Raw genomic sequence first — 26261 nt, 5'->3', positions numbered from 1 at the left:
TACGACATTTCCACCCCGCACAGACAAGGCTCCAGTCTCATGTCTGCCTCATCCCACAGCCCCACTGCAGTACTGGAGACTGGAGATGTGTTTGCCTCCACCACTGCTGCAGCCTTCTCTTTTCATGGTCGGCTGTGTTTCCTCTTTGACCCGGCTTCCTTCAGGAACGATCCATAGGGGTTTATTTCCAGCTTCATTCAGTAAATATACCCACCCATCTTACCCAGTAAATCCCAGTGAGGCAGTTTGATACTGGTGTCAGCAGAATATACATCTAATATCCAGTTAGCTGACTTCCCTTGAATTAATGACTGCCTGCAGCCACTTGTGTTGTGAGTTGCACGTAGTGTATACTGTGAAATGTTTATTTTGAGGGCGTTCACCTAATAACGTTTATCCCCCCATTTGCCAAGAGAATAAATGATAAATATGTTGATCTGTTATGAATGATATGGGACGATGCAGGAAATAAATAAATATCCAACGGAGACATGAATGTAATTGCAAAGACAAATGCAAACAAAGGAGGCTGATTGAGAAATGCTCTGTAGAAAGGTGCTGTGTGGATTTTTGTTGTCGTCTTTTCTTAATGGTTACACATTTAAAGAGCAATGGTAAAGATTATCCCTACAGGAATGTGGTCTGTTTAAACCAGATGTCTCCACCTGAAACCTGCACTACATCACTTGTGGATAAGAACAAATTATGTAAACTTTCCGGACATTCATGTGCTGCAAACTGATCATTAAAAGTGTTAAAAAAAACAGCTCGGTCTCCCTGTGTCTTCAGTGAAGATATTTAGAATTCTCGGCATTCTAAAGATCTTGGTGTTACAGAGGAGCAGAGAGGTGAAGTCTATAAGTAGGTCTATAAGAATTCAAAATATAATTTTTTGTAAAAATTATTTAGAAAGGTTAAGATTAATTAAGTCTATCTTTACTTGAGCTTTATAACTCCATAGATAATTATTGTTAACCCATATATACTTTGACAATATTTGACAAATATCATTATAATATGATATATATAAAGTATATGTATGTATATAACTATAATGGTATTTGCAAAATATGTTGTAGAATTTTTTTAATTCGTATGCACTGTCAATGCAAAATTCAGAATCTCCACACTTACTAAACAATTATTGTTAAAAAGGAGTCTTTTCACTTCCAGCGACAAGAGTTATAGCTACTTGAACCATTAAAGGACCAGTGTTTAGGATTTAGTGAAATCTAGTGGTCCGTGCAGGCCCTCTTTCATGCCAGTGTTGTGTTTTTGTCCGTCCTGGAGTCTGTACTACAAAGGGAGTTCAACATACCCAGGATTTCTTTCGAGATCCAGCTGAACTTCACGTGTGGGAAAGAGATAAATAACTTGGGGCCACGAGATATGAATCTGTTCTTTACTTACAAGACCTGTGGAACTGAACTGAAGAAGCCTCTTGGATGAGAGATGACACGTTTTACTTAGTCACATGATGTAGACTCTATAAGTTTGACACATACTGTCTGTATTGACTCTGAGGACACACTGTGGTGGAAACGTTTGCAATTACTAGTCAATAAAAACACATGGACCTATTTCTCTGCACCATGTCTCAGAGAGAGAGGGGGGGGAGGGAGGGATAGGGGCTGTCACTAGGTAAATCTGTAAACTATCTATCCCCCACTCCAAATAAATATTTAACTTCGAAGGATAAACCTTCTTAAAGATAGGGACGTAGTATTAAACTAGGTCTTTGTGGGCGGAGCTTTTATACAGCTTAATCTCTTATCTCCAATTGAACCTGCTCTGGAGCAGGTTAGCTGTTCAGCACAAGTGACCATGGATATTTACCCCGATAAGCGCAAACCCAGCTTCGTACAGGGCCCCGGGGCCTCTCTGATAACATGGCGCTGCAACAGCTCTGTGGATACGAACCTGCTTCAATGTAGATATGAAGAGTTTGAACAGGACGATTCTTCCTTTCAGGTTAAACTAATGAAAACATACTTCTGAAAATATTAAATTTCTGCTAATAGATACTAACTACTCTCTGAATAACTGTGTTGAAAATTCCCTTTTCAAAAATACATTTCATATTCAAAACAACGTATCTGATGATTGACCTGTTAAGTAAGACAAATCTTCCCCCCTTTATGGGCCACAGTGCCACGGCCTGCTGTAGGCTGTCTTGCTAAGCTAATCATTAAGGATAATAAAAAGGAAGGTTATATCACGCAGGGCTACTTGAATTCTAGCCAACCATCCATGTAGTTTGAGCCCCGATGAGCGACAGTGGTGACACAGGGAGCAGAACATGGATCAACGCCTCAGCCGACCGACATGGAGCAGGCAGATAGAGTTCACTCTGGCCGGCATTGGCGCTGCTGTGGGCCTTGGCAACGTGTGGAGGTTCCCCTATCTCTGCTACAGGAGTGGAGGAGGTGAGAATTATTAAAAAAAGACCACCCTCTCCACAGGTTAACATAATGTGCTGTTAGTGAGCCCTGCATTTGTTTGTACTGATTATGTTAAAAAAAATTTCAAACTATTATTTTGATCACAAGTTATAAAATAGTTGCAGTGAACTTTGTGTGTAATTCGAGTTTACAAGCTCAAACTAAACAGATAAAGTCTGCACGTACAGTTGAGGAAGTACATTGGTTTATAATTGTAAAACAGTAAAAATGACCCAACACAGGTAAAAGGGAAACGCAGGAGCAGGATCACTTTAACAAAAGTTAAACATTAGATGATGACATAAAAACAGTACCAGCGGGAGCTCCTTTGCCAGCAATGTATGTAATAGTTGACTGATGTGATATTTGACCATTATTTTACTGTCAGGTGCCTTTCTGGTGCCATACCTGTTCATGCTGGTGGTGTTGGGAATCCCTCTGCTCCACATGGAGCTGACTGTGGGCCAGTACACGAAGAGAGGGCCTGTCCTTGCTCTGGCTTATGTCTGCCCACTGCTGAAAGGTAGCATAACTGAAAGGTAAAACATGTCTATTTGTCTGACTGTGAAAGACATGATATTAACATTATTTTTGTCTGTCCTCAGGCGTGGGTGTGGCATCAGTGGCAATCTCCTTCATAATGTGCACCTACTACAACGTGGTCATCACCTGGGCTCTTTACTATCTCTTCAACTCCTTCCAGGCACCTCTGCCCTGGCAGAGCTGCAACAACACCTGGAACACACCTAACTGCACCAACCATGCCATCAACAGCAGCTACTCCTCCACAGCCAGCCAGGAGTTCTTCAAGTACGTCTCACTGTGTGGGAGAAACCCGCTCTGCTTCTTAGATAAATGGTGAAGTTGGGAATTACTTTCTAGTATGCAGTAATGGCATGTTGAAGATTTTTTGAAAGAACCAACACTGTTCATTGCAAACAGCTTCCTGTTGAGACAGTGGTGCGAAACCTGTCGTTTTCAAATTGGTGTACTCATGAAATTGTTAAATTGCCGTTAGTGGATAAATCTATAATCCAATATTTTTTTAATAATAAAAGTAAACCTTATTTACAAAGCACATTTCAAATCACATTTACAAAGGGCTTCACGAGAAGACAAAACAAAGGAAACAATTGAATACACTTTGAGATCACACGTCATGTGAGTACTACAGTTTATTGGTATAAGCTTATAGGTCAATATGTTGTGCCAGGTGTGTGATTTTATGATATCATATACAATGTGAGAGAAGCAGAGGTGTGGAAAATTAGCAATGGCTGTATAACATATTTGGTAATGGCGTGCAGGCTTTTTCAACAGTGCTAAATAAAAGTCATGAATTTGGAAAGTATTGGACAAATCCAGATTTTTTTAACCTGTCAATAGCACGGATCAGGGATATCTGCACCAGGTTGCATGATGTTTCACCCTAATCCATAAATGGGTTGGTCTTAGTGGAGGAAAAGTTAGAGGCTCACGATCAAAGTCTGGAGAATTCATCCTTTAGGGACCATGAATGCCCATTGTTGATGTTAACTGAGTGAGAGACACTTGCAGGGCAGAATATAAAAGTTTGGTTGATAAAAATTTGTCAGCAATCAAATGTGGAGAGATAAGAACAAAACCGAAACCATTAGAGTGCAGAAAAATTAACGGGCCCAAAATGGAACCCTGTGGTTCACCACATATAAATACTTCCCTGCCCAATGACCATCAGAGTAAAATGACTAATTTATCACAAAATAATTGGACTCATCGTTTTGTTATACTTTACTCAGGTATGAGGCATAATGTCAGGATTAATGCAGAATGTAATAATCTTGGAGACTTCTCTCTTCTCTTTTTGAAGAAATAAGATGCTTGAGCAGACTAATGGAGTGGAGGAGGCAGGAGAGGTACGCTGGGAGCTTCTCCTCATCCTCATTCTGTCTTGGATCCTCATTTACCTTTGTATCTTCAAGGGAGTGAAATCAACAGGCAAGGTGAGGGAGTGAGCGAGAATAGACTGAGCCAAAGAGAGAGATTGACGGACTGATGGTGAATCGCTTACCTTGTTTGTTTCTGTGTGTAGGTGGTGTACTTCACGGCTCTGTTCCCGTACGTCATCCTGATTGCCCTGCTCATCAATAATGTGCAGCTTCCTGGCGCATTAGATGGAATAACCTTCTTCATTGTGCCAAAATGGGACAAGCTGCTCTCAGTGGAGGTAAGAAAGAAGCAAGAGGAGTGCATGAGGTGGAGATACATAAATAAATGGTTCTGGATGACCTGACTGACACAGGAGGGTAGTCAGCCAACTTCTTATTTTGTTAACATTGACACAGGCATTGTTGATAGGTTTTGGCAGTGATGATCAATAGTTATGGATGAACATCCCCTCTGTGTTGAAGGTGTGGGTGAACGCTGCAGCTCAGATCTTTAACTCCATTGGGATTGGTTTCGGCTCCCTCTTGGCCATGTCCAGCTACAACTCCTTCAACAACAATATTCTGAAGTAATAAGACAGAAATCCTCTTATCCTTTTTCCCTCAGCAGAAGTAGAAAGTGATATAAAGAACATCTTCTCTTCCCAACAGGGACACCCTGACTATATGCATCATCAACTCCCTCACCAGTATCCTGGCAGGCTTCGTCATTTTCTCTGCCTTTGGATACATGTCTTATCTTCAGGGCATTCCTGTCAGCGATCTGGCTGTGGACGGTAAGAGAACAAAACCATAGTCTCATATCAAATCATCACAATTCTAAATTCTGATTAGACTTGCCCATTTTTATACCTGGGTATCAGGGTAATATTTGTGTTTTATTTATAATTTTAATTAATTTACTTGCAGTAAAATAAGATATTTTACCCGTGTGAGGGTGTGAATGGTTATAAATCTGTTTTCTTGCGAGACAGTGCACCTGGTATTTGTTGCAGGTATTTGATATTTTTCACAGAGGAGTCAAGTGACCAAGCTGCAATTAAATATGAGTCATAATTCAAAATTTGCAACATGCTGGAGGTGTCATGTCCCAGACTCAGAGTGTATTTCTTTTTCTTCAGCCAAGGAATTTATCTTTTTACCCCTGTCTGTTTGTTGGTCAGTTTGTTTCATTGCAAGCAGGATTACATAAAAACAACCGAGCTGATTATTGCAAAACTTGGTGGAAAGATACGGTATGGGTCAGGGAAAAACGTATTAAATTTGGTTCCATTATTTGTTTTTGTTTTTTCCTTTTCTTTAAGATTTAACAGACCATTGTGTTTTCCACATTTTCACAGTTTTTTCCAGGGAATAAGTCATGGATCCTGATGAAATAAATCAAGCATATATAGGGAACTGATTTCTATGAGTGTGGGAATTTTGGTGACGCTTGATTGAATTCAAGGGGAAGTTGGTGGAGGTCTGGTAGCTGTTGAGTGCCCGATGGTCCAAGACTTTGTAAGAGAGGGTCCATGAGCATATCATGGACATTTCTGAGGACAATTTTGAGTTAATTCTATGGTTTTATGTACTGGGGGACCCTCTACAGGTGCCCCACTCTGGTGCAACTGACTAGCATCATGGTGGTAAAACCAGTTTGGATTAGGGGATAAAAAACGCTTAGCAAAGTTGCCTCGTATGAACAAATTCTATTGAAGCATTGATAGGTATAGGACAAATACATAGAAATATATTGTTTACCTGAATTCAGATTTTGGAGAATGACACGTGGGTGGTGATAGTGCACAGCAGCTTAACTCAATCTCACACACCACTTGAAATGAAGGCTACTACTTGGAACATTTTTCAGTTATTTAAATGTTGTTGAAATGATAATTTAATTCTCTTTGACCGCTATGCTGTGTTAAAAATCTGAAAAACGTCATTAAGAATAAATCGTAAAATAATAGAATAAGAGACAAGAAACATTTCTTTAACTAAAGATGTACGTGAAATGTCCAAGTGCTTGAGCTGACATGACGTGTGTATTGTTAATCATCTGTATATATTATTACACACTGCTGTAGCAGTATGAAAGCTTTATGAACAGTACAGAGTATTTTAGCTCTTCAAGTGTGTGTTTATTGTCTCCATCAAGGAGTGTATAGTGAACAGATTAATTCTGCACATGTTGATCTTTCCCCTCACAGCTTTTTGTTATTACATGTCACAGTTTGTTCTTTAGAAGTGTCTTCATGATTTAGTTTTTAGTCTTCGTTGCCATATTGATTTTCTTGTGTATCCAGGTCCAGGACTGGTTTTTGTCATTTACCCACAAGCCTTTGCCAACATGCCTGTGCCTCAGCTCTGGGCTGTGTTGTTCTTCTTCATGCTGCTCTGCCTCGGACTGGACAGTGAGGTACAGTCAGGGAAATGCCATCATTTGGAGCTGTCCTAGAGAGATTCCGTATAACTTCTTATAATTTCTTATAATTTCTTTTGTTGTCAGTTTGCGATGGTTGAAGTGATGGTGACCAGTCTGATGGATCAATTCTATCAGCAGCTGATAGGATTTTTCAAGAGGAAGGAGCTGTTTGTTCTCGCTGTCTGTGGTGCAGCCAGCCTTTTAGGAATTCCCTGTGTCATGCAGGTACAAACTCTACTTCATCACTGGTTGATGTTTCACCAAGTTATAACCAAACTGTAAGATCTTCAGTCTCACACCTGTTGTCCTAAACACTGTTTCTGTCTGTGTCCAGGTAGGAATCTTTGTTTTTCAGCTGATGGACCATTACACTGCGATCGTGTCCATCATGTTTCTTGCATTCTTTGAGGTTATAGCAATCTGTTGGAGCTATGGTAAGAAAAAGATGTTCGGCTCTAATTCGAATTTTAGTTGTCAGTTAATGTGATGATACACTTTAAACCAAACATGGATGCATCTCATAAATTTTGAGCTTTAATTTAGTATGTGACTTGCCATGCCACAAAGTCCATCAGCAACAACATAAAACAGACTGCTAACAGCTGAAAGTTTTTACTAAAGTAGTTTCCCAATCGCAGGTGTGAAGCGACTTTCAGACAACTTGGAAGAGATGACCGGGAAGAGAGCAAGTATCTTCTTCAGACTGTGCTGGCTGATAGTTGCTCCTGCACTGATCGCTGTAAGTAGGCAGGACCACCAGGACTTTCCCCAAAATGCAAGTTTGAGATCCATCCTAAAGTGTCACTACTGAACTTTGAATGTTTCTTTCTGCAGGTCCTCCTCATTTTCTCCATCCTACAATTCAAACCAGCCCGCTACGAGGACTACGTCTTCCCTCCCTGGGCTCAGGGCGTTGGGTGGGTCATTGCCATGGCCTCCATCATCTGGATTCCCCTGGGTGCAGTTCACACGTTGTGGGTGCTGCCTGGCTCATTCATGCAGGTGACCTACGTGTACTATTAACCTGTTCTCCATTCAAGGCTCTGCATTTAAAACTCATGTGAGTGTGTTACCACATCAAGCTGTGGGTTAATGTCATTGATTCATTTTATCCAACAGAAACTGAAGCTCTCGATCACACCACACAGCCTGGATGAGAAGTCAAAAAAGCCGTATAATGAGATGGGAGGAAAAGATGCATATCCAGTCATAGCTGTCATCAGCTCCAACTCTCTTGTAACTGAAAAACCTCACATTCAGACAAACCTCTGATACCTCATGATGTTCACATTGCCACCATTAGCTGCAGGTTTAACTTCATCTGGAAGTGTTTTGCTATTAGTCTTAAATCTTGAACAAACTTCTGGTAAAGAATTAAGCCTATTTATGCCACAGAAACTATTTGCATGATTGTGGAAACATGTTGCTGCATGTAGATTATTTAAAATGGACATTTTTGTAAGCGTGTGAATTTAATTTGAGATTTTGTTGAACTTCTGGTGACCGTTTTGTTCGTTTATACAATTTTGTGGACAGATACGTGTTTAGAATCTGTTATTGTTGAGTGCATCCTCAACATCTGGCCTGCATTTCCTCTGGCGTGAGAGCTCCAAAGGACAAAGGAGGGGACTCAAGACATATACACAAACCTGACTGGTCTCTTGTGGACTTGACTTTGCTGAGGGTGCCATCTCTTGGACACATATATTAATGCAGATGTCGACAAATCTGTGATCAGGGGCCGTTATTGAATTCAGTACTTAATTTTTAGCTAATAACATGATAAAAATGACAATATTTAAAATCCATAGTTCAATACCAAGCTTCAGCTGTATGAACCAGTTCCCTTTTAACATATTGCACTGTAGAATTCATTGTGGCTGACTCATTTATTAGGTCAAATGCAACAGGGCACCGCGGATAAGAGATTATGCTGCTGCTTAACAGATGATTACATGGGTCATTCAACTCTCATGTCATGCTGTGTAATAAAAACATGTCACAAAGTCCAAAGATCGTCGCATTTCTGCAATGACAAGCTGATGCCTACAGTCTGGTGAACACATCACAACACATAACTTACTTCTGGGCAATCAGTTTTATTTAATGAGAAATTGAAGGTACACATCTCAAGGGTATACATGTGCAATGAGTTAACTTCCTCCCCTACATACGTTGCCAGTGTTTACTTGTTAAAACTCCCCACAAATGAATCAAAAGTGCAGAAGAAATGAAATTACACAGGCAAATAAAAGGTGGATTCGAAACCCATGTACTCAAAAGACAATGGCATTGGTCGTTCCCGATTCCTTGTACAGGGCTGAAAACTGGATAGAAAGGTAAGTGAATGTGTTTGTGAAAACTTATGGTGACTACAGGTGGCAGGATGCAAGTCAGTTCATGGTTAGTTACAGGAGTACAGGACATAGCATTGTCTATATTTAGTGAGTATGAGACCACATCTATTTATGATCAAAAGTTAAAATATTTATAAAACTTATTAATGGCAATTATACTTAAACTTCAACTTAAACTCTTTCCATTTCATTTCAAAAGGATATGTCATATGACCTACGAAAACAAAAAACAAAAACAAAAAAAACATGTGCAATCAATGGCATAGTCTTCCCTCTGAAGTGATGGTCACGCAGATGACCATGTAGCACAGCAGCGGCACTCTCCGTTGTCATCTGTTCCTACTGTAGTCTGGAGTCAGCCCGGTTCAGGACCGGGCTCCGCAATTCATAAAACACTAGGTTGCTGCGTTCAGTAGTATTTTCGTAGTGGTTTGCAAAGTCTACGCCCTTCATTTCCTCGCACAGCCTCCTTAAGGCTCCAGTCCTCCTCAACCACATCCGAGCAGATCCAAAACAGCTGTAGTTGATTTGTTTTATCCCCCCTCCCTCCCTTGCCCAGCAGAGGTCGCTAAGGGGTCATAATGGCTGCTGTGTGTCCGCTCCACCTGCAGCTTCCTGTTTGACTGCTACGACACCTGTTCGACCGGCCTCATCTGCATGTCTCCAATCTAAGGACAAGGACAAGGACAAGAACAAGGGAGATCAATATTGAAGCCAAACCGTGTACTTGATGATATAAAAGCAAGATAAAGAGAGAGAAGGAGATACCTGGACGTGAGGAGGGGCACTGAGGACAAATGTGACCGCGCTGGCTATGTCTTCTGCTTTCAAACACTGAGAAGTGGACACAAGAGTATTATTGATGCTGCAGCGCTCCTGTTATTTTCACTTTATTGAAATACATCTGTTGGTTCTTACTTTGATACTCTCGTACACTGCAGCTGCTTTCTCTGGATCACTGTCATGATGCCGGAAGGCAAACTCAGTCTCCACTATTCCAGGAGATATACACTGTAGAGGAGGAACATGCATGAGGTGTGAACCAACTGTACGGAGTAATTTAAGTGATCCAGTGAGGAGAGAAGGATCTGCACACTGGGGGTGACAACTAACTTACTGTGGCTCTGATGTGTGTATTTGCTTCTCTGAGCTCTTGTCGTATCCCCTCAGTCAGAGCAGTCACAGCATATTTAGTTGCACTGTAGAAATGCACGTCAGCACTTGGCACCACTCGGTGTCCACTCATACTATAGAAGACAGAAGAGATGGACAGGATTTAATTAGAAACATTTGATTCAAGTCCAAATTAAATGAATGAATCTTTAAACTCTATAGCGTCTGATTTACTTGTCATGTTATGTTCAATTCCTCTTCTTTATGGTTAAATATTAATAAAGTGTCTTAGTAGCATTACAATAATAAAAGAGGTCAATATTAGCTGACTTCCACCACCAGGGGTCAGGTGGGGCTCACAGTTGACTTTACGTAAAGGATCAGTGTGTAGAATTTAGTGACATCTAGTGGTGGAGTCTAGTGGAGAAGCCTTCAATTGTCAAAGACTCAAAAAGGTGTTTAGTTTGTCCAGTCTGGGCTACTGTAAAAAACATTGCGACCTCTGTCGAGAGGACCCGCTCCTGATGTAAATATAAAGTATTTAAATATATAGGGCTTGTAAAATGTAGGTGATTACACACAAGTGAAAAAATCACTAGGATTATCTTATATTCAATAGTTCCCTTTCACCTCAATCTTCCACATTGAAACTTTAACTGATTAAAATCCCCTTGAACAAACTGGCAGAAGAATTTCCATATTGATCTTTACATTCCTGAGATTAGAAGATGCATATCTTACCTGTTAATATTAATGATGTGGCCATCGTCCACATTCCTTTCCTTCATTGATTTGTATGCCTCACGGGTGCAGATAGACAAGGCCAAGACATTCACCTGCAGAGAAGGCAAAGACAGAAACTTCATGTATCATTTGCAGAAACCTGTTGTATCGTTAAATTAAATGTTTTGAATGTCATGTAATAACACTAGCAGTGTAGCTGAGTGCTGCTCACTGGGTCAGTGTGTTAGATCATCTGAACCTGCTGGTCATGTCCAGGTTGTGGTCTCTAATCTGCTATTGTAGTGATACTCATAGATGGTAGGTTTAAAGCCAACGTGGTGGGAAGATAGGGAGGTGACTAAACAAGGTCAGGGTACAGATTAAACGCAAGCTAAAAATACACTCCAGTACAGATTTATGTGGGGTGCCATGACAACAGATGGACGAGCGTTACAAATGCAGGACTCTGGAGACAGAGGCTTTAGAGCAGGGGGTCTTCGGTGGTCAAGAGCTCAATGAATCAGAAAGTAAAGTTCCAACAAGATAAATTGGGCTTCTTTCAATAGTGGGCCTCTGCTCTGTCAGGGCCTCCACTGAAACTGCCTCTGGGGGGGGCATCAGGATTAGTGTGTGTGTGTGTGTGTGTGTGTGTGTGTGTGTGTGTACTCTTAACTCTACAAACACAAGAGTTCCCCTCACTCCATCAGAGTAACCATAACAAAATCTACAAAACATACACATAATTATACCCATTACAATTAAAAGTTTTCATTTCAGCTTGTTACTGCCTTGGCATTAATATTTGTGTGTCCGTGATCAACCCACATCGATCATGTTCCTCCAGCCCTCTGTCTTTCCGCTGAGCAGCGGCTCGCTGTGGGCCAGTCCAGCGTTGTTGATGCATACGTCCACGCCTTTGTGCAGCGTCTTTATTGCTGAAAACATGGACAGGATCTCCTCCTCGTTGGACAGGTCACACTTGTAGGGGATCAGTGTGCCACTGTAGCCTGCACTCTGACATTCTGCTGCCAGCTTCTGCAAAACACAAAATCAGACCCGAATTTAAACCCTGTATCAGAGTGAAAGAATAAAAAACTTTTTTTTTTTAAAAAAACTGTAAAATGCCATATATTGATTTACAGGACTGAGACACGGTTGGCTAAGAGCTAGAAATAATTAACCTGCAGCATCATAACTAAGATAAGGGTTCCACCCTGCACCCTACCGACTCCGACGCTGAGAAGGCAGAGAGAGTGTGCAGCCATAAGATCAACGCCACATTGAGAGGGCAAGATTTGACACTAGTGCAGACAAAACCACACCTGCCTTATTATGTTTCTTTCCCTGATAATAAAAAGTATTTAAATAAAATTTCTACCAAAATCCAAATCATGACTGAAAGAGGAGCTTTGCGCTGCTGCCTCTTTCTTGAGGATACAGCTCGCCTGAGCCTGCAGCGGGCCGGGCAGGCTACGCTCCAAACAGGTCAGCTGGCTGTCCACCACTGTGAGGTTTGATACTAACTGACACACATCATCAACCCCCCTCCTTCGCTAGGCACAGCTGCACCAGTCACCTGATGTCTCATTCTGGGTGCCGGTCAGACAGCAGGGGCATGGATAATAAGGGCGGGGCTGGTGACAGACAGAGATGATGTGCAGCACTGTAACGCTCTGTGCGGGTGTGGAGCCGAGAGGATTACATTTCTAATGCAGGCATATTTGTTATCTTGGTTTTATTTAATACATGAGCATGCAGTTTCATTCAGATATATCCAGCCTTAAAGCATCTTTAGCTTTCAGACATGCACTGAACTCTCGAAAATCTGTTGACATTCTCCAGAGGGGCAGTATGTGAGAGCACCAATGTCCGAGTGAGAGGCTCTAGACATTCTCTGGAGTTTCTTTGGCCAGCCCCCCAGTACAAAATCCAGAGAATGTCCGAATGGGCCCACGTGATAACACAGCAGGAGATTCATGACAGAGTGGGCGTGATGATGCCATTAACACAACTGACGCAAAAATTAAAAAGCGGTCCAATACATGTCAAACGTTTGCTAATCAAACACGCGTGATCTCCGCAGCAGAATTTATGCATTACATCCTGCCTCTGCACCCTGCACAACTGATTTTAAACATTTAGACTTGTTTTCGTGAAGTTTGCATCCATACTTGTCACCTGGAGCGTCGGAGACTGGATGTTTAAACCACTCCTCCATTATTACAGATTCAAACAATTAACAATATATATAATATAGATAAAATATAAATTGTGAAGATAGGAAGTCCATGTTTACCGCTCACTGTCAGGTATAAAACTAAAGCCAGAGAAGAGGCAGCACGATCTGATACCTGAAATTACAAGGCTACTTACGTCCAGAATGTAAATTAAGAAAACATAGGCAGAAAGTGGGACATCATCACATGATCTGCACTAAAGTCGCAGTTCGCAGCAGCCACTGCAGCGGCTCCTTGAAGATACTAAGTATACTTGTGAAGCCTGCTTTTTATAATCAGGATGAAATTGGATAAAGGGATCACTCTGGCTGTTTTCTAACAGAAGGCGTAATAGAGTTGATGCACCCTATCTCACACTTAGGAGTGTGTAGATTTCCCTGCTCTTCCTCTAAACCGTTTAACTCGGATTATCCAGAGGGGAAGCATTACACGAGTAAATCTGTCAAAATACAACATCACTGAAAACACTTGTCTCATCTGTAAAGACTAAAACTGACTATTTTGACCACATTGTAGAAAGGTGAAGTTGTGAGCCTGGTGCAGTTCAGCTGCAGTAACGCCTCTAATGCAAAGTATCTGAGCTGTCTTTAGACTGTGGCTCTTACATACACTTGTCTGGAGGGAAAGGCTTTCAGGCGGGAAGGAGATTTCAGGCTCATGAGTGGAGAGGCTCTTCTTTATTCAGAAAGGAGGTTAACGTAAAGGGGAAGCAAGGCCCATCTTTTGTTCCTGGGAGAGAATTACACTTAAGTGGGAGCAGCAGGGCAAACAGGCTGTGATCTTGGTCCAACTACAGGAAGTAGCAGGCTGTGAATGTGTGTAGATGTGTGTGAGAGAGTGTGTGTGTTCTGGCACCAGCTTTACTGCTGTGGTCAGTTCCAGCCCTCAGACGGGCTGTGCCTACAGACATGGCACTGCAGTCCCACAGATAAACAACCACTCTGAAAAGTGCAGCAATTGCATTGTTCGCGAATTGATTCTACGTACAGCTCATTCAAAACTAAAAAAAAATATAGAAAAGGTTTTGCATGTTCACAACCTTTAAAAGTATTAATAAACCTGTTTGACAACCATAATAATTTCTCTAAGGCACACATGTGGCTAAGCAGACTTTCAAAATAAACTGATGCCATGTTTGTGGGCAGGGTGAATTGAAGGTGCACTTCTAAATCAATCAAATGCAACATTGGAATCCAATAAACCAAAATAGACGCAACTAATAGCATTATGCAACCATTTTCCTCTAAAAGCAACATTCACGTTCTTAACTACCTTGTGTCTAGATTTTTCTACATTCGTCCACATTAAAAAACATTTTACATGCACAAATCTATTTTAACATCACCTGCATTATCACTTATTTTTATATGGTTTGGTCTTGTGTGCTTATGAAAGATTGCAGATACACAGACCTCAAACAAAAATCACTATTTGCAATTACTCAGACAGTCTTGATAAGACCAATGTTGAAACACAAAAACTCTTACAGCTCAGAAGACAAATAGTGTTACAACAGGTCATAAAGCCTGTACATGTCACAGTAATGGGTGTACATATACCCACACAGCACTCAGTCATATATGTACATGCCTACATAGTGACATTAAAGGCCTCTAACCCCTGCAGGGGGGCTGTTATATAAGGTCTACAATGCAAGGGGCATCACTATCCCGCGCCATGTTCAATCATTCACCCACTCACTTGGAACTGGTGTAAATGCACCAGCAAAACAACTCACTGGAGAGGAGGAAAGAGATAAAAATAAAAGATGCCAAAGTGCTGAGGGCAGACAAGCTTCATGAGAGGAGCCGATCGATAGCACAAGGCAAAAGCTATTAGCAGAGAAATGATATTAGTCTCAGGTTGACTGTGGAGTTCTTCCACACAACAGTGGGCTTGTGTTTAAGGGAAGCTGTGTCTCCTCTTATTCTCTGAAAAGACTGTTGGGTGGGTGGTTAAAAAAAATAAAATCAAAAGATGTAAATCAGTCACTAACCCCTTCCCGTCCTGTCTCTGAAGTACCTGTGACACACAAAACTGTTTTTCCTGTCATAATGAATTTTCATCCTCATTACCGAGACTGTTGTCCAGTGATCACACAAAGTGTGGAAAAGGAGGGAGGAAAAGGGGGAGGATGGGGAGGGGTTGGCAGCCAAAATAGTGAAAAGGAGGGAGAGAGAAAATAAAAGCTTAAGCATACATACAGCATTAAAAACTGGATCATTCAGACTTCAGTAGGATTTTTGTAGGAGAACGATAGCACAGGACGGTCTTACAAGTAGAGCTTCACGGAAAAATCCACCGAATAGATGAACTCACATGTGACTAATTTAGTGCCAGTATTTAATTAAATGTACCCTCCATTTAGTGTTTTTTCCCTCCTGAGAACAGGGTGTCTGAGGAACACATCCAGTTGTGATTCTTTATTCCACTCATTATCCAGCTATACTACTGCTGTGTGACAATAAAAATAAACTCTTTCCAAGTTTTTGATCAGTCATGCCGAGTGTGGGGGTCAAAGGAGACATCAGGCTGATTGCAGCAGGGTGGAAAGGATGGTTTTGCAATTATCTCGTCTTCGTACAATGAAAGACGGCCACTATAAGAGGTCTAAAGGTTGAACAGGGCGGTTTTACAGCACTTCCCAGTGGGTAATCTAATCAAGTCAGGGCGATAAGAACATTTATTACACTCTTTGTTAGAAACTACACTCATTGACAGACTTAGGCTTTTCTGGAGAGTTCCAGGCATTGCATAAACATGGGTCAGTTTGGAAAACCTATATCAGCACTCTGAAATAATGTCACGAGTATCAGCAACTGTGGAGGCATAAATAAGTTTAAGTCCTAACACAGTGCTGCTGGGTGATGAGTCAACGACAGCAGATGTTTGGTATGAGTATCTGGTTTAAATGAGAAGGCTTTTATAACCCTGACAGCGTAGACAGAGAGCAGGCAGCCAGGTGCTGTGTAACAGACCGGTGTAACCAGTGCAGTCAGATTTTTTTCCCGACAAACAAAGTGATCAAATCCAGAGGCAGAGATTTATTCTAAATAAGAGAAGAAACTGTGAAAGGATGACATTTCTACAGAGAGCAGCCTTTATTCCTGGATTCACATGGCCGTCAGATGATTAAAAAAAATGACTAAATTTCTGTTGTTTGTAGTTGAAACATGCTGAGGGATGAAGTTTCCCTCTTGACGAATCATGTGCCTCCTCTCGCTCATGTGAGACTTTTTTTCCCCTGCCCCTGATGCTGGCGATCGTTACCACAACTTTTGCTCTCACTGCAAAAGCCCAAGGCCGACTGATACCGCATTGTAATGCATGCTGCGTTTGTGATAACTTAAACCCTGAGCAGACAACAAAAACAGACATGGGAGAGAGGCATGGAGACAGCGGTGATCTGACATAGTCCAAAAATTAAACCCTTTCAATCCGGGCCAGCCTGGGTTGGGCCTAAAGAGTGTGAGCTCAGAGTGGCCATAAAATGTTTCCAATATCAAACAAACACCCGGCAACAAATCCAATTTGGCTGATGTCAAAGCCAAAAACTATAAAATTAGCATTTTCTCTTGCCAGCCCCCCCAATGCCGAATGGTAATATTGAACTTGGTGAACTCAAGTTGTCTTTGTGCTGTAGATTCATAGAATCCTTTCTTTCTCACTCTGCTGTCGCTGCTACAACATACACCCACTGAGAAACACCAAAGAAATACTGGGTAGGGTTGTGCTTTGCTCTGAAAACAGCCGCAGGTCTTCTGATGTTTGATGTGAACATTAACTGGAGCTCCTGAGCTGTATCTGCATGACTGTATGCACTACACTGCTGCCACATAAGGTAATTGCATGCTAATATCATGAATAAGCACGTTACAAGTGCCAGCCTGCTGCAACAGTTGCACATAGCAGTTCCATGACATCTTCTTCCATTGTACAATAAGCCTCCCTCAAATACACACAGAGAGGAGCTTTTCAGCAAGTGTGTGACAGAACAGGACAGGAAACACCCTACCTATCAGAGCAGGAGGCCCGGAGAGTGGATGTCAATGCCAGTAAATGTTAAAGATAGGCACAGAGAGGACAGCACTGTGGTGGTGCAGGGAGAGTGGCTCATAGGGGTCACAGAGCCGTCTAGTCAAATCAGACTGGTAATTGTATTAAGACCCAGTTGATCCAGCATCATTAATCAATGGGTGATTAAAAATACTCCAGACTTGAGTTATTTATTGTGAGCACTGAAAAATGTAACAGATCTAAATGTTTGTATTTTTTATATAAATGTAGTACTGGTAACAATGTAGTGCTGCAGAGATACACATTTAAAAACATTTTTGCTATTGAGTTTCAGAGAAGATTATCTCACCAGATTTTGAGTTGAGACTACAAACACAATCTTAATATCCGATTCCATAGACTCTTACAGGGCGTATTAATCCATTAGTCTGAACTATGGTACTTACTCATTCAGGTATACTAAAGTAAAAAGCCTGCCAATATGGAAAAGCTGAATATTAAATTGGAAATTTACTGTTGAGGCTGGTCTTGTGGGACTGAAAATGGCTTCTCATCAGCAATAGCATCACCTACTCTTGATTCATAAATCTGTGCTATACATTTTTAATCATATCGATAATTCACAGAACATATATTTAATACATTAATAAAGAATGCACTCAACATGTCTGTCAGACGTACAGGATACAAACAGTGTGATTTGCTGAGGGGCAGTGAATGTAAATATAACCTTTGTTTACAAGGGCCCTCCACAGGACACCATTTAATTTGAGGCTCAAGAGCTACATTCAGTTTGAATCAGTTGAGTTTTGTTATAGTTGTAAACTATTAATTATCTTTAATCAATAACTTTGATCAATAACCTTTTTCTCACACGCATTCCTAAATAAATCCATACTTTAGGGCTCTTATCATATGGGACAATGACTGAAAAGGCAGACTCAGCCACTACTCCTGTGGGAGCTGGTTATGGAGCCCAGTTGTAAGTGAAAGCAATTTGAAGGTTTTCTAAAAACGTTCATCGCATTTCCCCCCTTTGTCAGCACGGGTCGCCCGCATAACCTGCATCGGATATTTCTCTCCAGCTTAAGAAATGGAAATGTTGTTATGTGTTGTGTTGGTGTGAATGTTTCTTCTCTCGGGAGCAGAATCCATGGACACATGATGGATTATCAGTTAGAGCCTCTGTCAGCTCACAGCTCAGTGGAAAAGCTTTCTGCATGGGTAAGACAGAAGCTTGAGAGCTGAAGGGGCCGTGAGGCAACTCTCTGAGTCCAGGAGAATTGTCATGGGAAGTCAAATAACTGCACAGGAGCAGACAGCAATGCTGACACACCAAAAGGAACAATCTTAAAACCTAGTGATTGAACTATTCATAGAGACTATATTTAATATGCAAAGGCGATTTTGCAATGCTTACGTAGTTTTGGGGATATGTTTAAACAACGATCTAACTGTGCATTTACACATCACACCTATCAATACATTTTAATGATTAGAAGGAAATAGACACAAAATATAAAAAGAAGAATCAGGGCACAAAGTGATGAAGAGGGAATGAGACAAAGAGAGTAAAACTGTCTGACCTGACCCACTTCAAATCCTTTCTGGGGTGAAATCTATTCACTGTGTTTCAACGTGTACAGACACAACCCAGAGGAGGCGGCGGAGACAGCGGGACGCTGATTGACTTTTGTTGTGTCACCTCAGCTTTTGAAGCATGACTGAGCATTTCTTGGCTCCTTCAGAATGGGCACCAAATCAAAGCTGGTCAACCGTGGTCTGAAATTGACCTCCTGGCTCACCTGCCGAGGGCTTTGAGTTTTAATTTAGGATTTACTCGCTCAAAGAATACATGCTTAGGCTGGCTGAGAAGTGTAGAGGATTCTGCTTTATGCAGAGCTGCATTCACAGGCAGCCAATCAGCCAGGAGCCTGTTGGATAGGGCCTATTAGCCCACTTGAATAATGTGTTGGTCAATTGTGTCAAAGTCTTTAAACAGGCAGAGAGAGACTATATCCATGCTAATTAAAGTTTTAAAAGTTTTAATACTAAAATAAAAGCTGAACAGATGGGCATTTTTTGCCCATAAAACAGGAATCAGATTGTCTATTTGTCGCTTAGTTACAGAAAATACTTAACAGCAATAGTGAAATGTAAGACCAAGGATTTCTTCTCTTGGACTGACGATGAGGGGGAACCGTTACTGACACAAAGCGTTTACAACGTTCTGCCTTCACCCCTGGTAGTCGAGTCGTGACTTGATAAGAGCCAATCAGGAAGTGAATGCGGATGAATGCATCCCTGAAGTTTTCAAACAAAAATGAGGCCAGATGCCTTTCCAAAAGTCTCTGTTTTAGGCGCAGGAAAGCGCTGGAATAGTGCGGATTCCACGTATAAAAGTAGCAAAAGAAACGCGTTTCAAAACTAAAACGTATAGAAGTATGGAGGTAGCCACAAAATGCATAGTAGCCGACTATGCATTTTGTGGGTATAATTTCAAATAGATTGGAAGCTTTGCAAAACTGAATTTGATCTAAAAAGGCCAAAATCATCAGTCCGTTACTTAAGCCATTTTCAAACATGAACCTCCGCACTTTCTCCGGAGTTTGCCTTTCACATATGAAGAACACAGCAGGAGATTCTCCAGTCAGAAGCTTACACAATAACGCAGATCTCCAGAGCGTTTAGGCGAGAGGTGGAGCAGCATGCAGAGGCAGGATGTAACATATACAGTCCGAAACACTGAAAGCTCTCGGATCTTGTTGTCTTTCCAAGTTGACATCTTCATCGGCATCTACTATGTTTATCACACCTCTTTTTCATTCCAAGATATTTGTATTATTTTTGTTTTGAACCTGGACACTCTGGCATTATCCAGGAATTTGACTAGGGGGCTGGAAGGAGAAACTCTGCAGCAACTGACTCAGATGTTTGCATTCTCACATATGGCCCCTGTTGATCATCCAGAGTTCAGTGCATGTCTGAAAGCAACTTTATACTCCTTGTATTCTCAGCAAAATATTGAGACATTACATTATTTGGTCAGCATTGAAAAAAGCAGTAAGAATACTAACACAAGCTCAGTGTATGCCAACCACAAACGGTTGAGCACGAAAAAGTAATTCTGTTTGCCTATTTTATCTGATCTAAAATTGTAGCAGCCAATGCTTTTACATTTTGACAGATGTCTGTACAGTGCGAAGCCTCAAAGCACCAAGGTAATTCAGTTTCACTGTATCAATCTTAAATGGACTTGCAGTACAAACAGATTTGTTATCTAGATGGCGATGCCGTTTCTGCATTCAGTCAGAGTAACAAGTGTGACTACAGAGAAATCCTACACAGTACATAACGGTTGATAAATTATTTCATTAACCAGTAAAGCGCAACTTCTCCGGTTTTGTGGCCCGTCCTTCAGGCCCTGATAAAAAGCCATGTTCATTGATTTGTGACTTGTTTCTAACGAGTGTGATGAGTTGGGTTTGGATTATTTTGCAGAAACAGGAACTAAAAACTATACTTTCTAGATGCACAGGCAATCATTTGAATCATCGACTATGTGACAGACCCCACCCCATCCCACCCTTTGCCTCTGCAGAAACAATTGCAACAGGCTTATCTTACATTAGAGTCTGTAGGCATGAGATATGACAACTAAAACTCATAAGCAAACCAGTTATGGAAGATTCATACAACAAGTAGACTATAACAATTTTAAAGCAAGTATTTTTTTCTTTTAAAAAATACATTATTTCTTTTGCCATGGAGGTTATGTTCAAACCAGATTTATGTTATGTCACATAAATCTGGTTGTTGGTTTGTTTAATCGACAGCAGGATTACACAAAAGTACTGAAGCAATTTGCATCAAACTTGGTGAATGGTAACTGCAGGGTGAAGAGCCCTTGACATTTTTGTGCAGATCCAGATCCAGAGGCTGCCTCTAATCTCTGGAACATCTTAACCTGTTTAGACCTGAGTCACGTTTATATCACTGCTTAAGACTCACCTCCTCTCCCTGGCTTTCATTTCAAGTGGAGTTTGATACCTTGATTTCATCTGCTATTGTGCAATATCTTAATTCTCAAATATTTATGATGTTTGACGTTTTATTGATTTTTTATTTTCTCCACTGATTCTCGTTTTTTATAAATACTTTTATTTTATTTTCATATTTTAAACCTGTTCACGTGTTTATAATTAAACGTCTTTGATTTTAAGGGGCAGAAAAATGATTTTTTAAAAGTAATTTTACTTAACATGGCAAGATAAGGCCTTTTTGGGTATTTTCAACAACTTCTCAGTAAACAATGTTAGGATCTTGATGTAAAATAATCCAATATTCAGGATTATCTGGATGAGGTGGAGGAATAAACCCTCCTAGGTGCCTTTCTAGTTTGATTTGTGGGAATTAGCAACAAGAGTTCATTCTCCCATAACTGTGTATTTACTACTGCATCATATTGTGCTTGGTAAGCAGGTACATCCAAACCACAGATATGGGCTATGTGGGCTGGCGGGCCTTAGAGGTCTATTCAGTCAGTAACTAGCTGTCCTCTTCTTCCTCTGAGTCAGATGTGAGCTCAGGACAAGCCTTCTAATATGGAAGCAGTCTCACAAACAACATGCGTATAGTCTTTGGACACCGTCTCCACTTTTATGGTGGCCCTCCTCAACACACTTTCACAAGCATTAATGAGAAGCTGTGTTGCTGCTACTTGGATGTGTCCTGTTGCTTCCATTCCTGCTCAGAGCCCATGGTGACCACACGTCGCCCTCCAGCTTGCTGCTCCCCCACTGCCTAGTGCATAGTCTCACAGAGACAGCAAAACAATACTGCTGCCACAACTCTCCACTCCCCCTCTCTCCATGGTTTGTTTACAGACAAAAACCTAATACATTTAAATACATTTGGCCATCATTTTATCTGGTCTACGTTGAGGTTAAAATACTGCTGTAAAAAATGTCCATAAAAAAACTTTTAATCTCCTCAAGTAAAGAAATGAACACCAATATGGAAGTCAAGAACAATTACTTGGTGATAGACACTTGCATCCCCCACTAGCAGCATGCCAGGTTTGGCACAACTACAGCAAGAACCCAGTTTACATAGCAGAGAGGGCACAATACTGGCTTTGTCCCTCAACTCACACAGACATCTCTCTAAAAGTCTTGTACAGTCCCTCGTGGAGAGAGCAGAAATCTGTCAGTCTATACAACCTCACATCTTCCAGTCATTCGGCCAAATATTCAGTTTATGGAAGCTTGGTTTCATGTATTGTAATCCATATTTAAGAATAATTGAGACTGCTCTGGCTGAGCTGCAATCACGTTAATGCTGACAGACATATTAAAAAAAAGGCACCATAAAGATTTTAAATGTTATGACCTTGTTGTTGTCTTGCACAAGTAATATAAGAGGGCTGACACAAGCTGTGGCAGTTAACTATTGACAGGAGGGACCATGTGACCAGAGTATGAATGGAGGGAGGTTTTCTATTGCGCAATTCACACTCACTGTATGCGTGTATGGGCATGAGTGTGTGTATGTGTGTGTGTGTGTGTGTGTGTAGCCAAGGTGGGGGAAATGCTTGCATGTCAAAAACAAGACATTATTGAAACATGAGGAAAAAATTCACTTAGAAGTAACGTGCAGTACACGCCTGTTTGTCCGCATTGCAACTACCTTACTGCAGACTGCAAATTGATTTGTTGATTGAGTAAAAAAAAAAAAAACACAGTAACAACTATGATGATCGCCAAACTGTTTCAGACCTTTTTCTATTAAAAAAGTCAGAGGATGAAAACAAATTTCAGTATGAGGACTACAACACATTTGAAGTCATATCTCGTGCTTTGGGAAGCTTAGGTGGGTATTTTTCACTCATATTGGACATTACATAACTGTCAGATTAATTAATAATGAAAATAATTAGCTCTAGCTATAGAACAGAACAATGCACTATGGAGAGAAAAGATTGGCACATGATGACAAACTATTCTAACCAAATCCTGTCCCTTGCTTGTGTCTGTCTTTTGTAAACAGCTTGACACTGGAATATCAGAGGTCATCAAGTTTATATGCAACACAATATCACATTGATGGCCCCCGGTTAAAAGCTGACTGAACTGGAAGGAGCTGCCTTCACCACAGCTCTTCACATTAACGGTGAAGAACAGTAAGATGTACAGTACCTTATTCATCTCTTTAGCCTACATCTCTACCAGCTTAGTTACAATTAATTATAACAAGTGACAATTCATATTAATTAAATAAACTTAATTACATAAACTCAAATCTAACTACATCAGAGGGATTATTTATGTGACTGCTACCGTATAATGCCACTGTGTTTTATGACTCGCAGTAGATGGCACTCTGTACAACACCTAAATATTAAAATATGACAGTGATGTGAACAATGCAAGGCATGCTGAACTCTGCTTTATGAAAAACACACCGGACGACATACAGCAAGAAGCTAAGATATCTGTGGAGTGAGGAGAGTTAGGCTTGATTACTGGCTGACAAGATAAGCAAGGTGCAGTGCCTTATGGCTTATGGTTAGACAAGAGTTAGTGGGGTGGGGCCACTGTCACCTGCTCCAAGATATTCATCACCAAAGTCTTTGTGCCAGAATGTGTGTCACAGGAGTTGAATTAAAACAACTGCGACTATTTTGAAAATCAGCCTCCCATGTTGGCCTTCATAATGAATTCATTTTTTGGTTTAACTCCCTAAAAATTCCCTGAGTTCAAAACACGGATAACAAATTTGCACGCACTTAAAAACTAATCGCCACTGGAAGCTATTACTCTCAGAGTCATGATGAGAGCGGGACCTGAATAACTTTCTGACTTGTCTTTCCTTATCACAGAGGGTGTGTCTTAAGATCTCTGTGACACGACTAACAGAGCAATGACCTCAATGTGATATGTGTATCGGATCATGTTTATCCCAAACCTCGAGCAGAGATGAATAGTGTGGCTCAAAATCGAGGTGTGAAAATAAAGGAGATTATCAGTGGAACAGTGTGTTCATAGGAAATTAAACAGCTCGGATTGTTGGTAATTGATCTTTAGAAGATACATACAATACACAATTAGGAACTGTATGCAGGATGTTTTATTTTATTAAGGTTATTGGTTGATACGTCCACTGACCAGAAAGTGTAGTGAGGAAACTTGACGCTACCAGAACAAGTTTATTACTAAAGACTGGCAGTGGGTGAATTAGGGCTTTGAGATGATGACCTACTATTTGTCTGTCCCGCACAATGGTCAGTTGTTAGCAGGTATCATGCTTGTTTTAAGGGTCATTTAACACAGACGCTGAACCTCTGACAGGCTCTGCTGGTCTGCTGACCTCTGACCTCTCTGGAGCAGGTCAACCTTAAGAAACAGGTTTTCCCCTCCCCAACAGCAAACAGACATGTATAAAGAGCAAGGGTTTGTGGGATATGTAGTGACAGGATCTGCAGAGGGAGCATCAGTGGTGCTTTATGGTACAGGGGCACTGTGAGACATCACATAAGTTAAGTGGACCATCAAGCTACAATACAATTACGTCCCTGTAAAGTTGTAAACACTAGCTTGTCGTGATTTAGCTTTGGTTTACACCTCTGGCGAGCCCACTGTTTACACACGGTTTAGTTATTGACTAATGTAACATTAGTTCATTTAGTTTTATTCTTAACACTATTCAAATGAATGAAGCTCCTCTTCTTGAATTAAATAGGTTACTTGACTTGCTGCTGTCCACCACTGGGGCTTCCTAGCTGAAGTTGTGAAGCTAACGTTAGCTAGCGGTTAAGGTTAGGGGGCTAGTTTTGATGTCGTAAAGCTAGCTTCTCCTATGCGTGTCGGAAACACTTAACGGCCAACGACACTCAACTAAATCACCCACCTCTATTTTGTCGACGTTCCTGGCACAGCCGACGACCCTCATGCCTTGCTGGACCAGTGCCCGGGCTGTAGCCGCTCCAATTCCCACCGAGGCTCCGGTCACCAGGGCCACTCTGCCTTTCCACCGCTCCATCTCTCCTGCCTGCTGCCTGCCGCTTGCCTGCCTGCCTGAGCGGGCACTCCGAGCACCAAAGCACCGCTCCTGCTGCTGCTGTAATGTCCCGTCTGCTCAAATCACTGTCGCAGTGGTTTTAAACAAGCGATACAATCACACGAAGGGACGCGGCAGCTACGAGCTCCTGCCTGAGTCTGCAGCATCCAGGACGGCGGCAGCCAGTGGACCTGAAGCCCGGATCCATGCGCTCCGCTGGATGAAATATGAAGAGAAGCAGTGTGCACAAATGTTTGGTTCACGTCACCTCCCACTTCGTTTTTCAGCCCACGAGCCCCGAGTTTTCTCATTGCGTGGTCATCTATCGCCATCTAGTGGATTCAACTAGCCATGACTGCGTTGCGTGTTGCCTTCACGCTTTCCTATAATCAAAGCTTTTAGACACTTTTTCTTAACTCAAGATCACGTTATGGGCCATCATATTTTTGTTTTCTATAAATCAACCCCCTACATATGTCCCTGCTGCGACACAGCTGATAATGTCATCGAACATATACATGTAGCAACTGAAAACATACAGCAATGGCAATGTCAACACGTGGTATTAAATCAGTCTTTAAGGCTATTTAGGAAAGATGCAGCTGTATCAGAGAATTTATGAATGTAGAGAATATATTTAATACCGTTCTGGCTGCATCTTAACTGAGAATAGTCTAATTTCCTATAGAAAAGGCAGTGAAATCACCATGCACTCACTGAACCCAACTCCAGGTACTGTGTGAGGAATTCATTCATGAATTTGGTTGACTTAGATTTTCAGTGAACTATACATTTAAAATACAAACTGAAATGGGGGAAAGAGATGATCAAGGGTAAATATTATTAGTTTAGCAAGAAAGCCTTGCAGTATTTGCAGAAGATAAAAAGCTACATATTATTTGGTTTAATTCATACTGAATATGCAAAAAGGAGTATCTGTTTAACTTGAATTTTTTCAGATTTGCGGACACTGGAATATTCCT

At 41.2% G+C, this 26261-nt stretch overlaps 2 protein-coding genes across 2 annotated transcripts; one reads left to right on the top strand and one right to left on the bottom strand.

Annotated features, from left to right (window-relative positions):
* Positions 1–2299: 2299 nt before the first annotated feature.
* si:ch211-283g2.1 (sodium- and chloride-dependent GABA transporter ine) lies at positions 2300–8045 on the top strand. Its single transcript, XM_035179172.1, has 13 exons — positions 2300–2426; positions 2830–2964; positions 3047–3251; positions 4291–4423; positions 4513–4647; positions 4832–4935; positions 5018–5142; positions 6655–6767; positions 6858–6998; positions 7108–7207; positions 7412–7512; positions 7608–7775; positions 7893–8045. The coding sequence occupies exons 1-13, from the start codon at positions 2300–2302 to the stop codon at positions 8043–8045; spliced, it is 1740 nt and encodes a 579-aa protein (XP_035035063.1).
* An 807-nt stretch (positions 8046–8852) lies between these two features.
* On the bottom strand, positions 8853–25525 carry dhrs11a (dehydrogenase/reductase 11a). Its single transcript, XM_035179360.2, has 7 exons — positions 25129–25525; positions 11792–12001; positions 10985–11079; positions 10248–10377; positions 10049–10141; positions 9899–9964; positions 8853–9798 (listed from the first exon to the last, which is right to left on the bottom strand). Exons 1-7 carry the CDS (start codon positions 25258–25260, stop codon positions 9757–9759), a joined length of 768 nt encoding a protein of 255 aa, XP_035035251.1. The 5' UTR covers positions 25261–25525; the 3' UTR covers positions 8853–9756.
* Between the last annotated feature and the right edge of the window lie 736 nt (positions 25526–26261).

The sequence above is a fragment of the Hippoglossus stenolepis genome, chromosome 15 (genome assembly GCF_022539355.2).
Source record: "Hippoglossus stenolepis isolate QCI-W04-F060 chromosome 15, HSTE1.2, whole genome shotgun sequence".
In the NCBI taxonomy this organism is placed as follows: domain Eukaryota; kingdom Metazoa; phylum Chordata; class Actinopteri; order Pleuronectiformes; family Pleuronectidae; genus Hippoglossus; species Hippoglossus stenolepis.
This window is presented reverse-complemented; position numbering and strand designations above follow the sequence as displayed.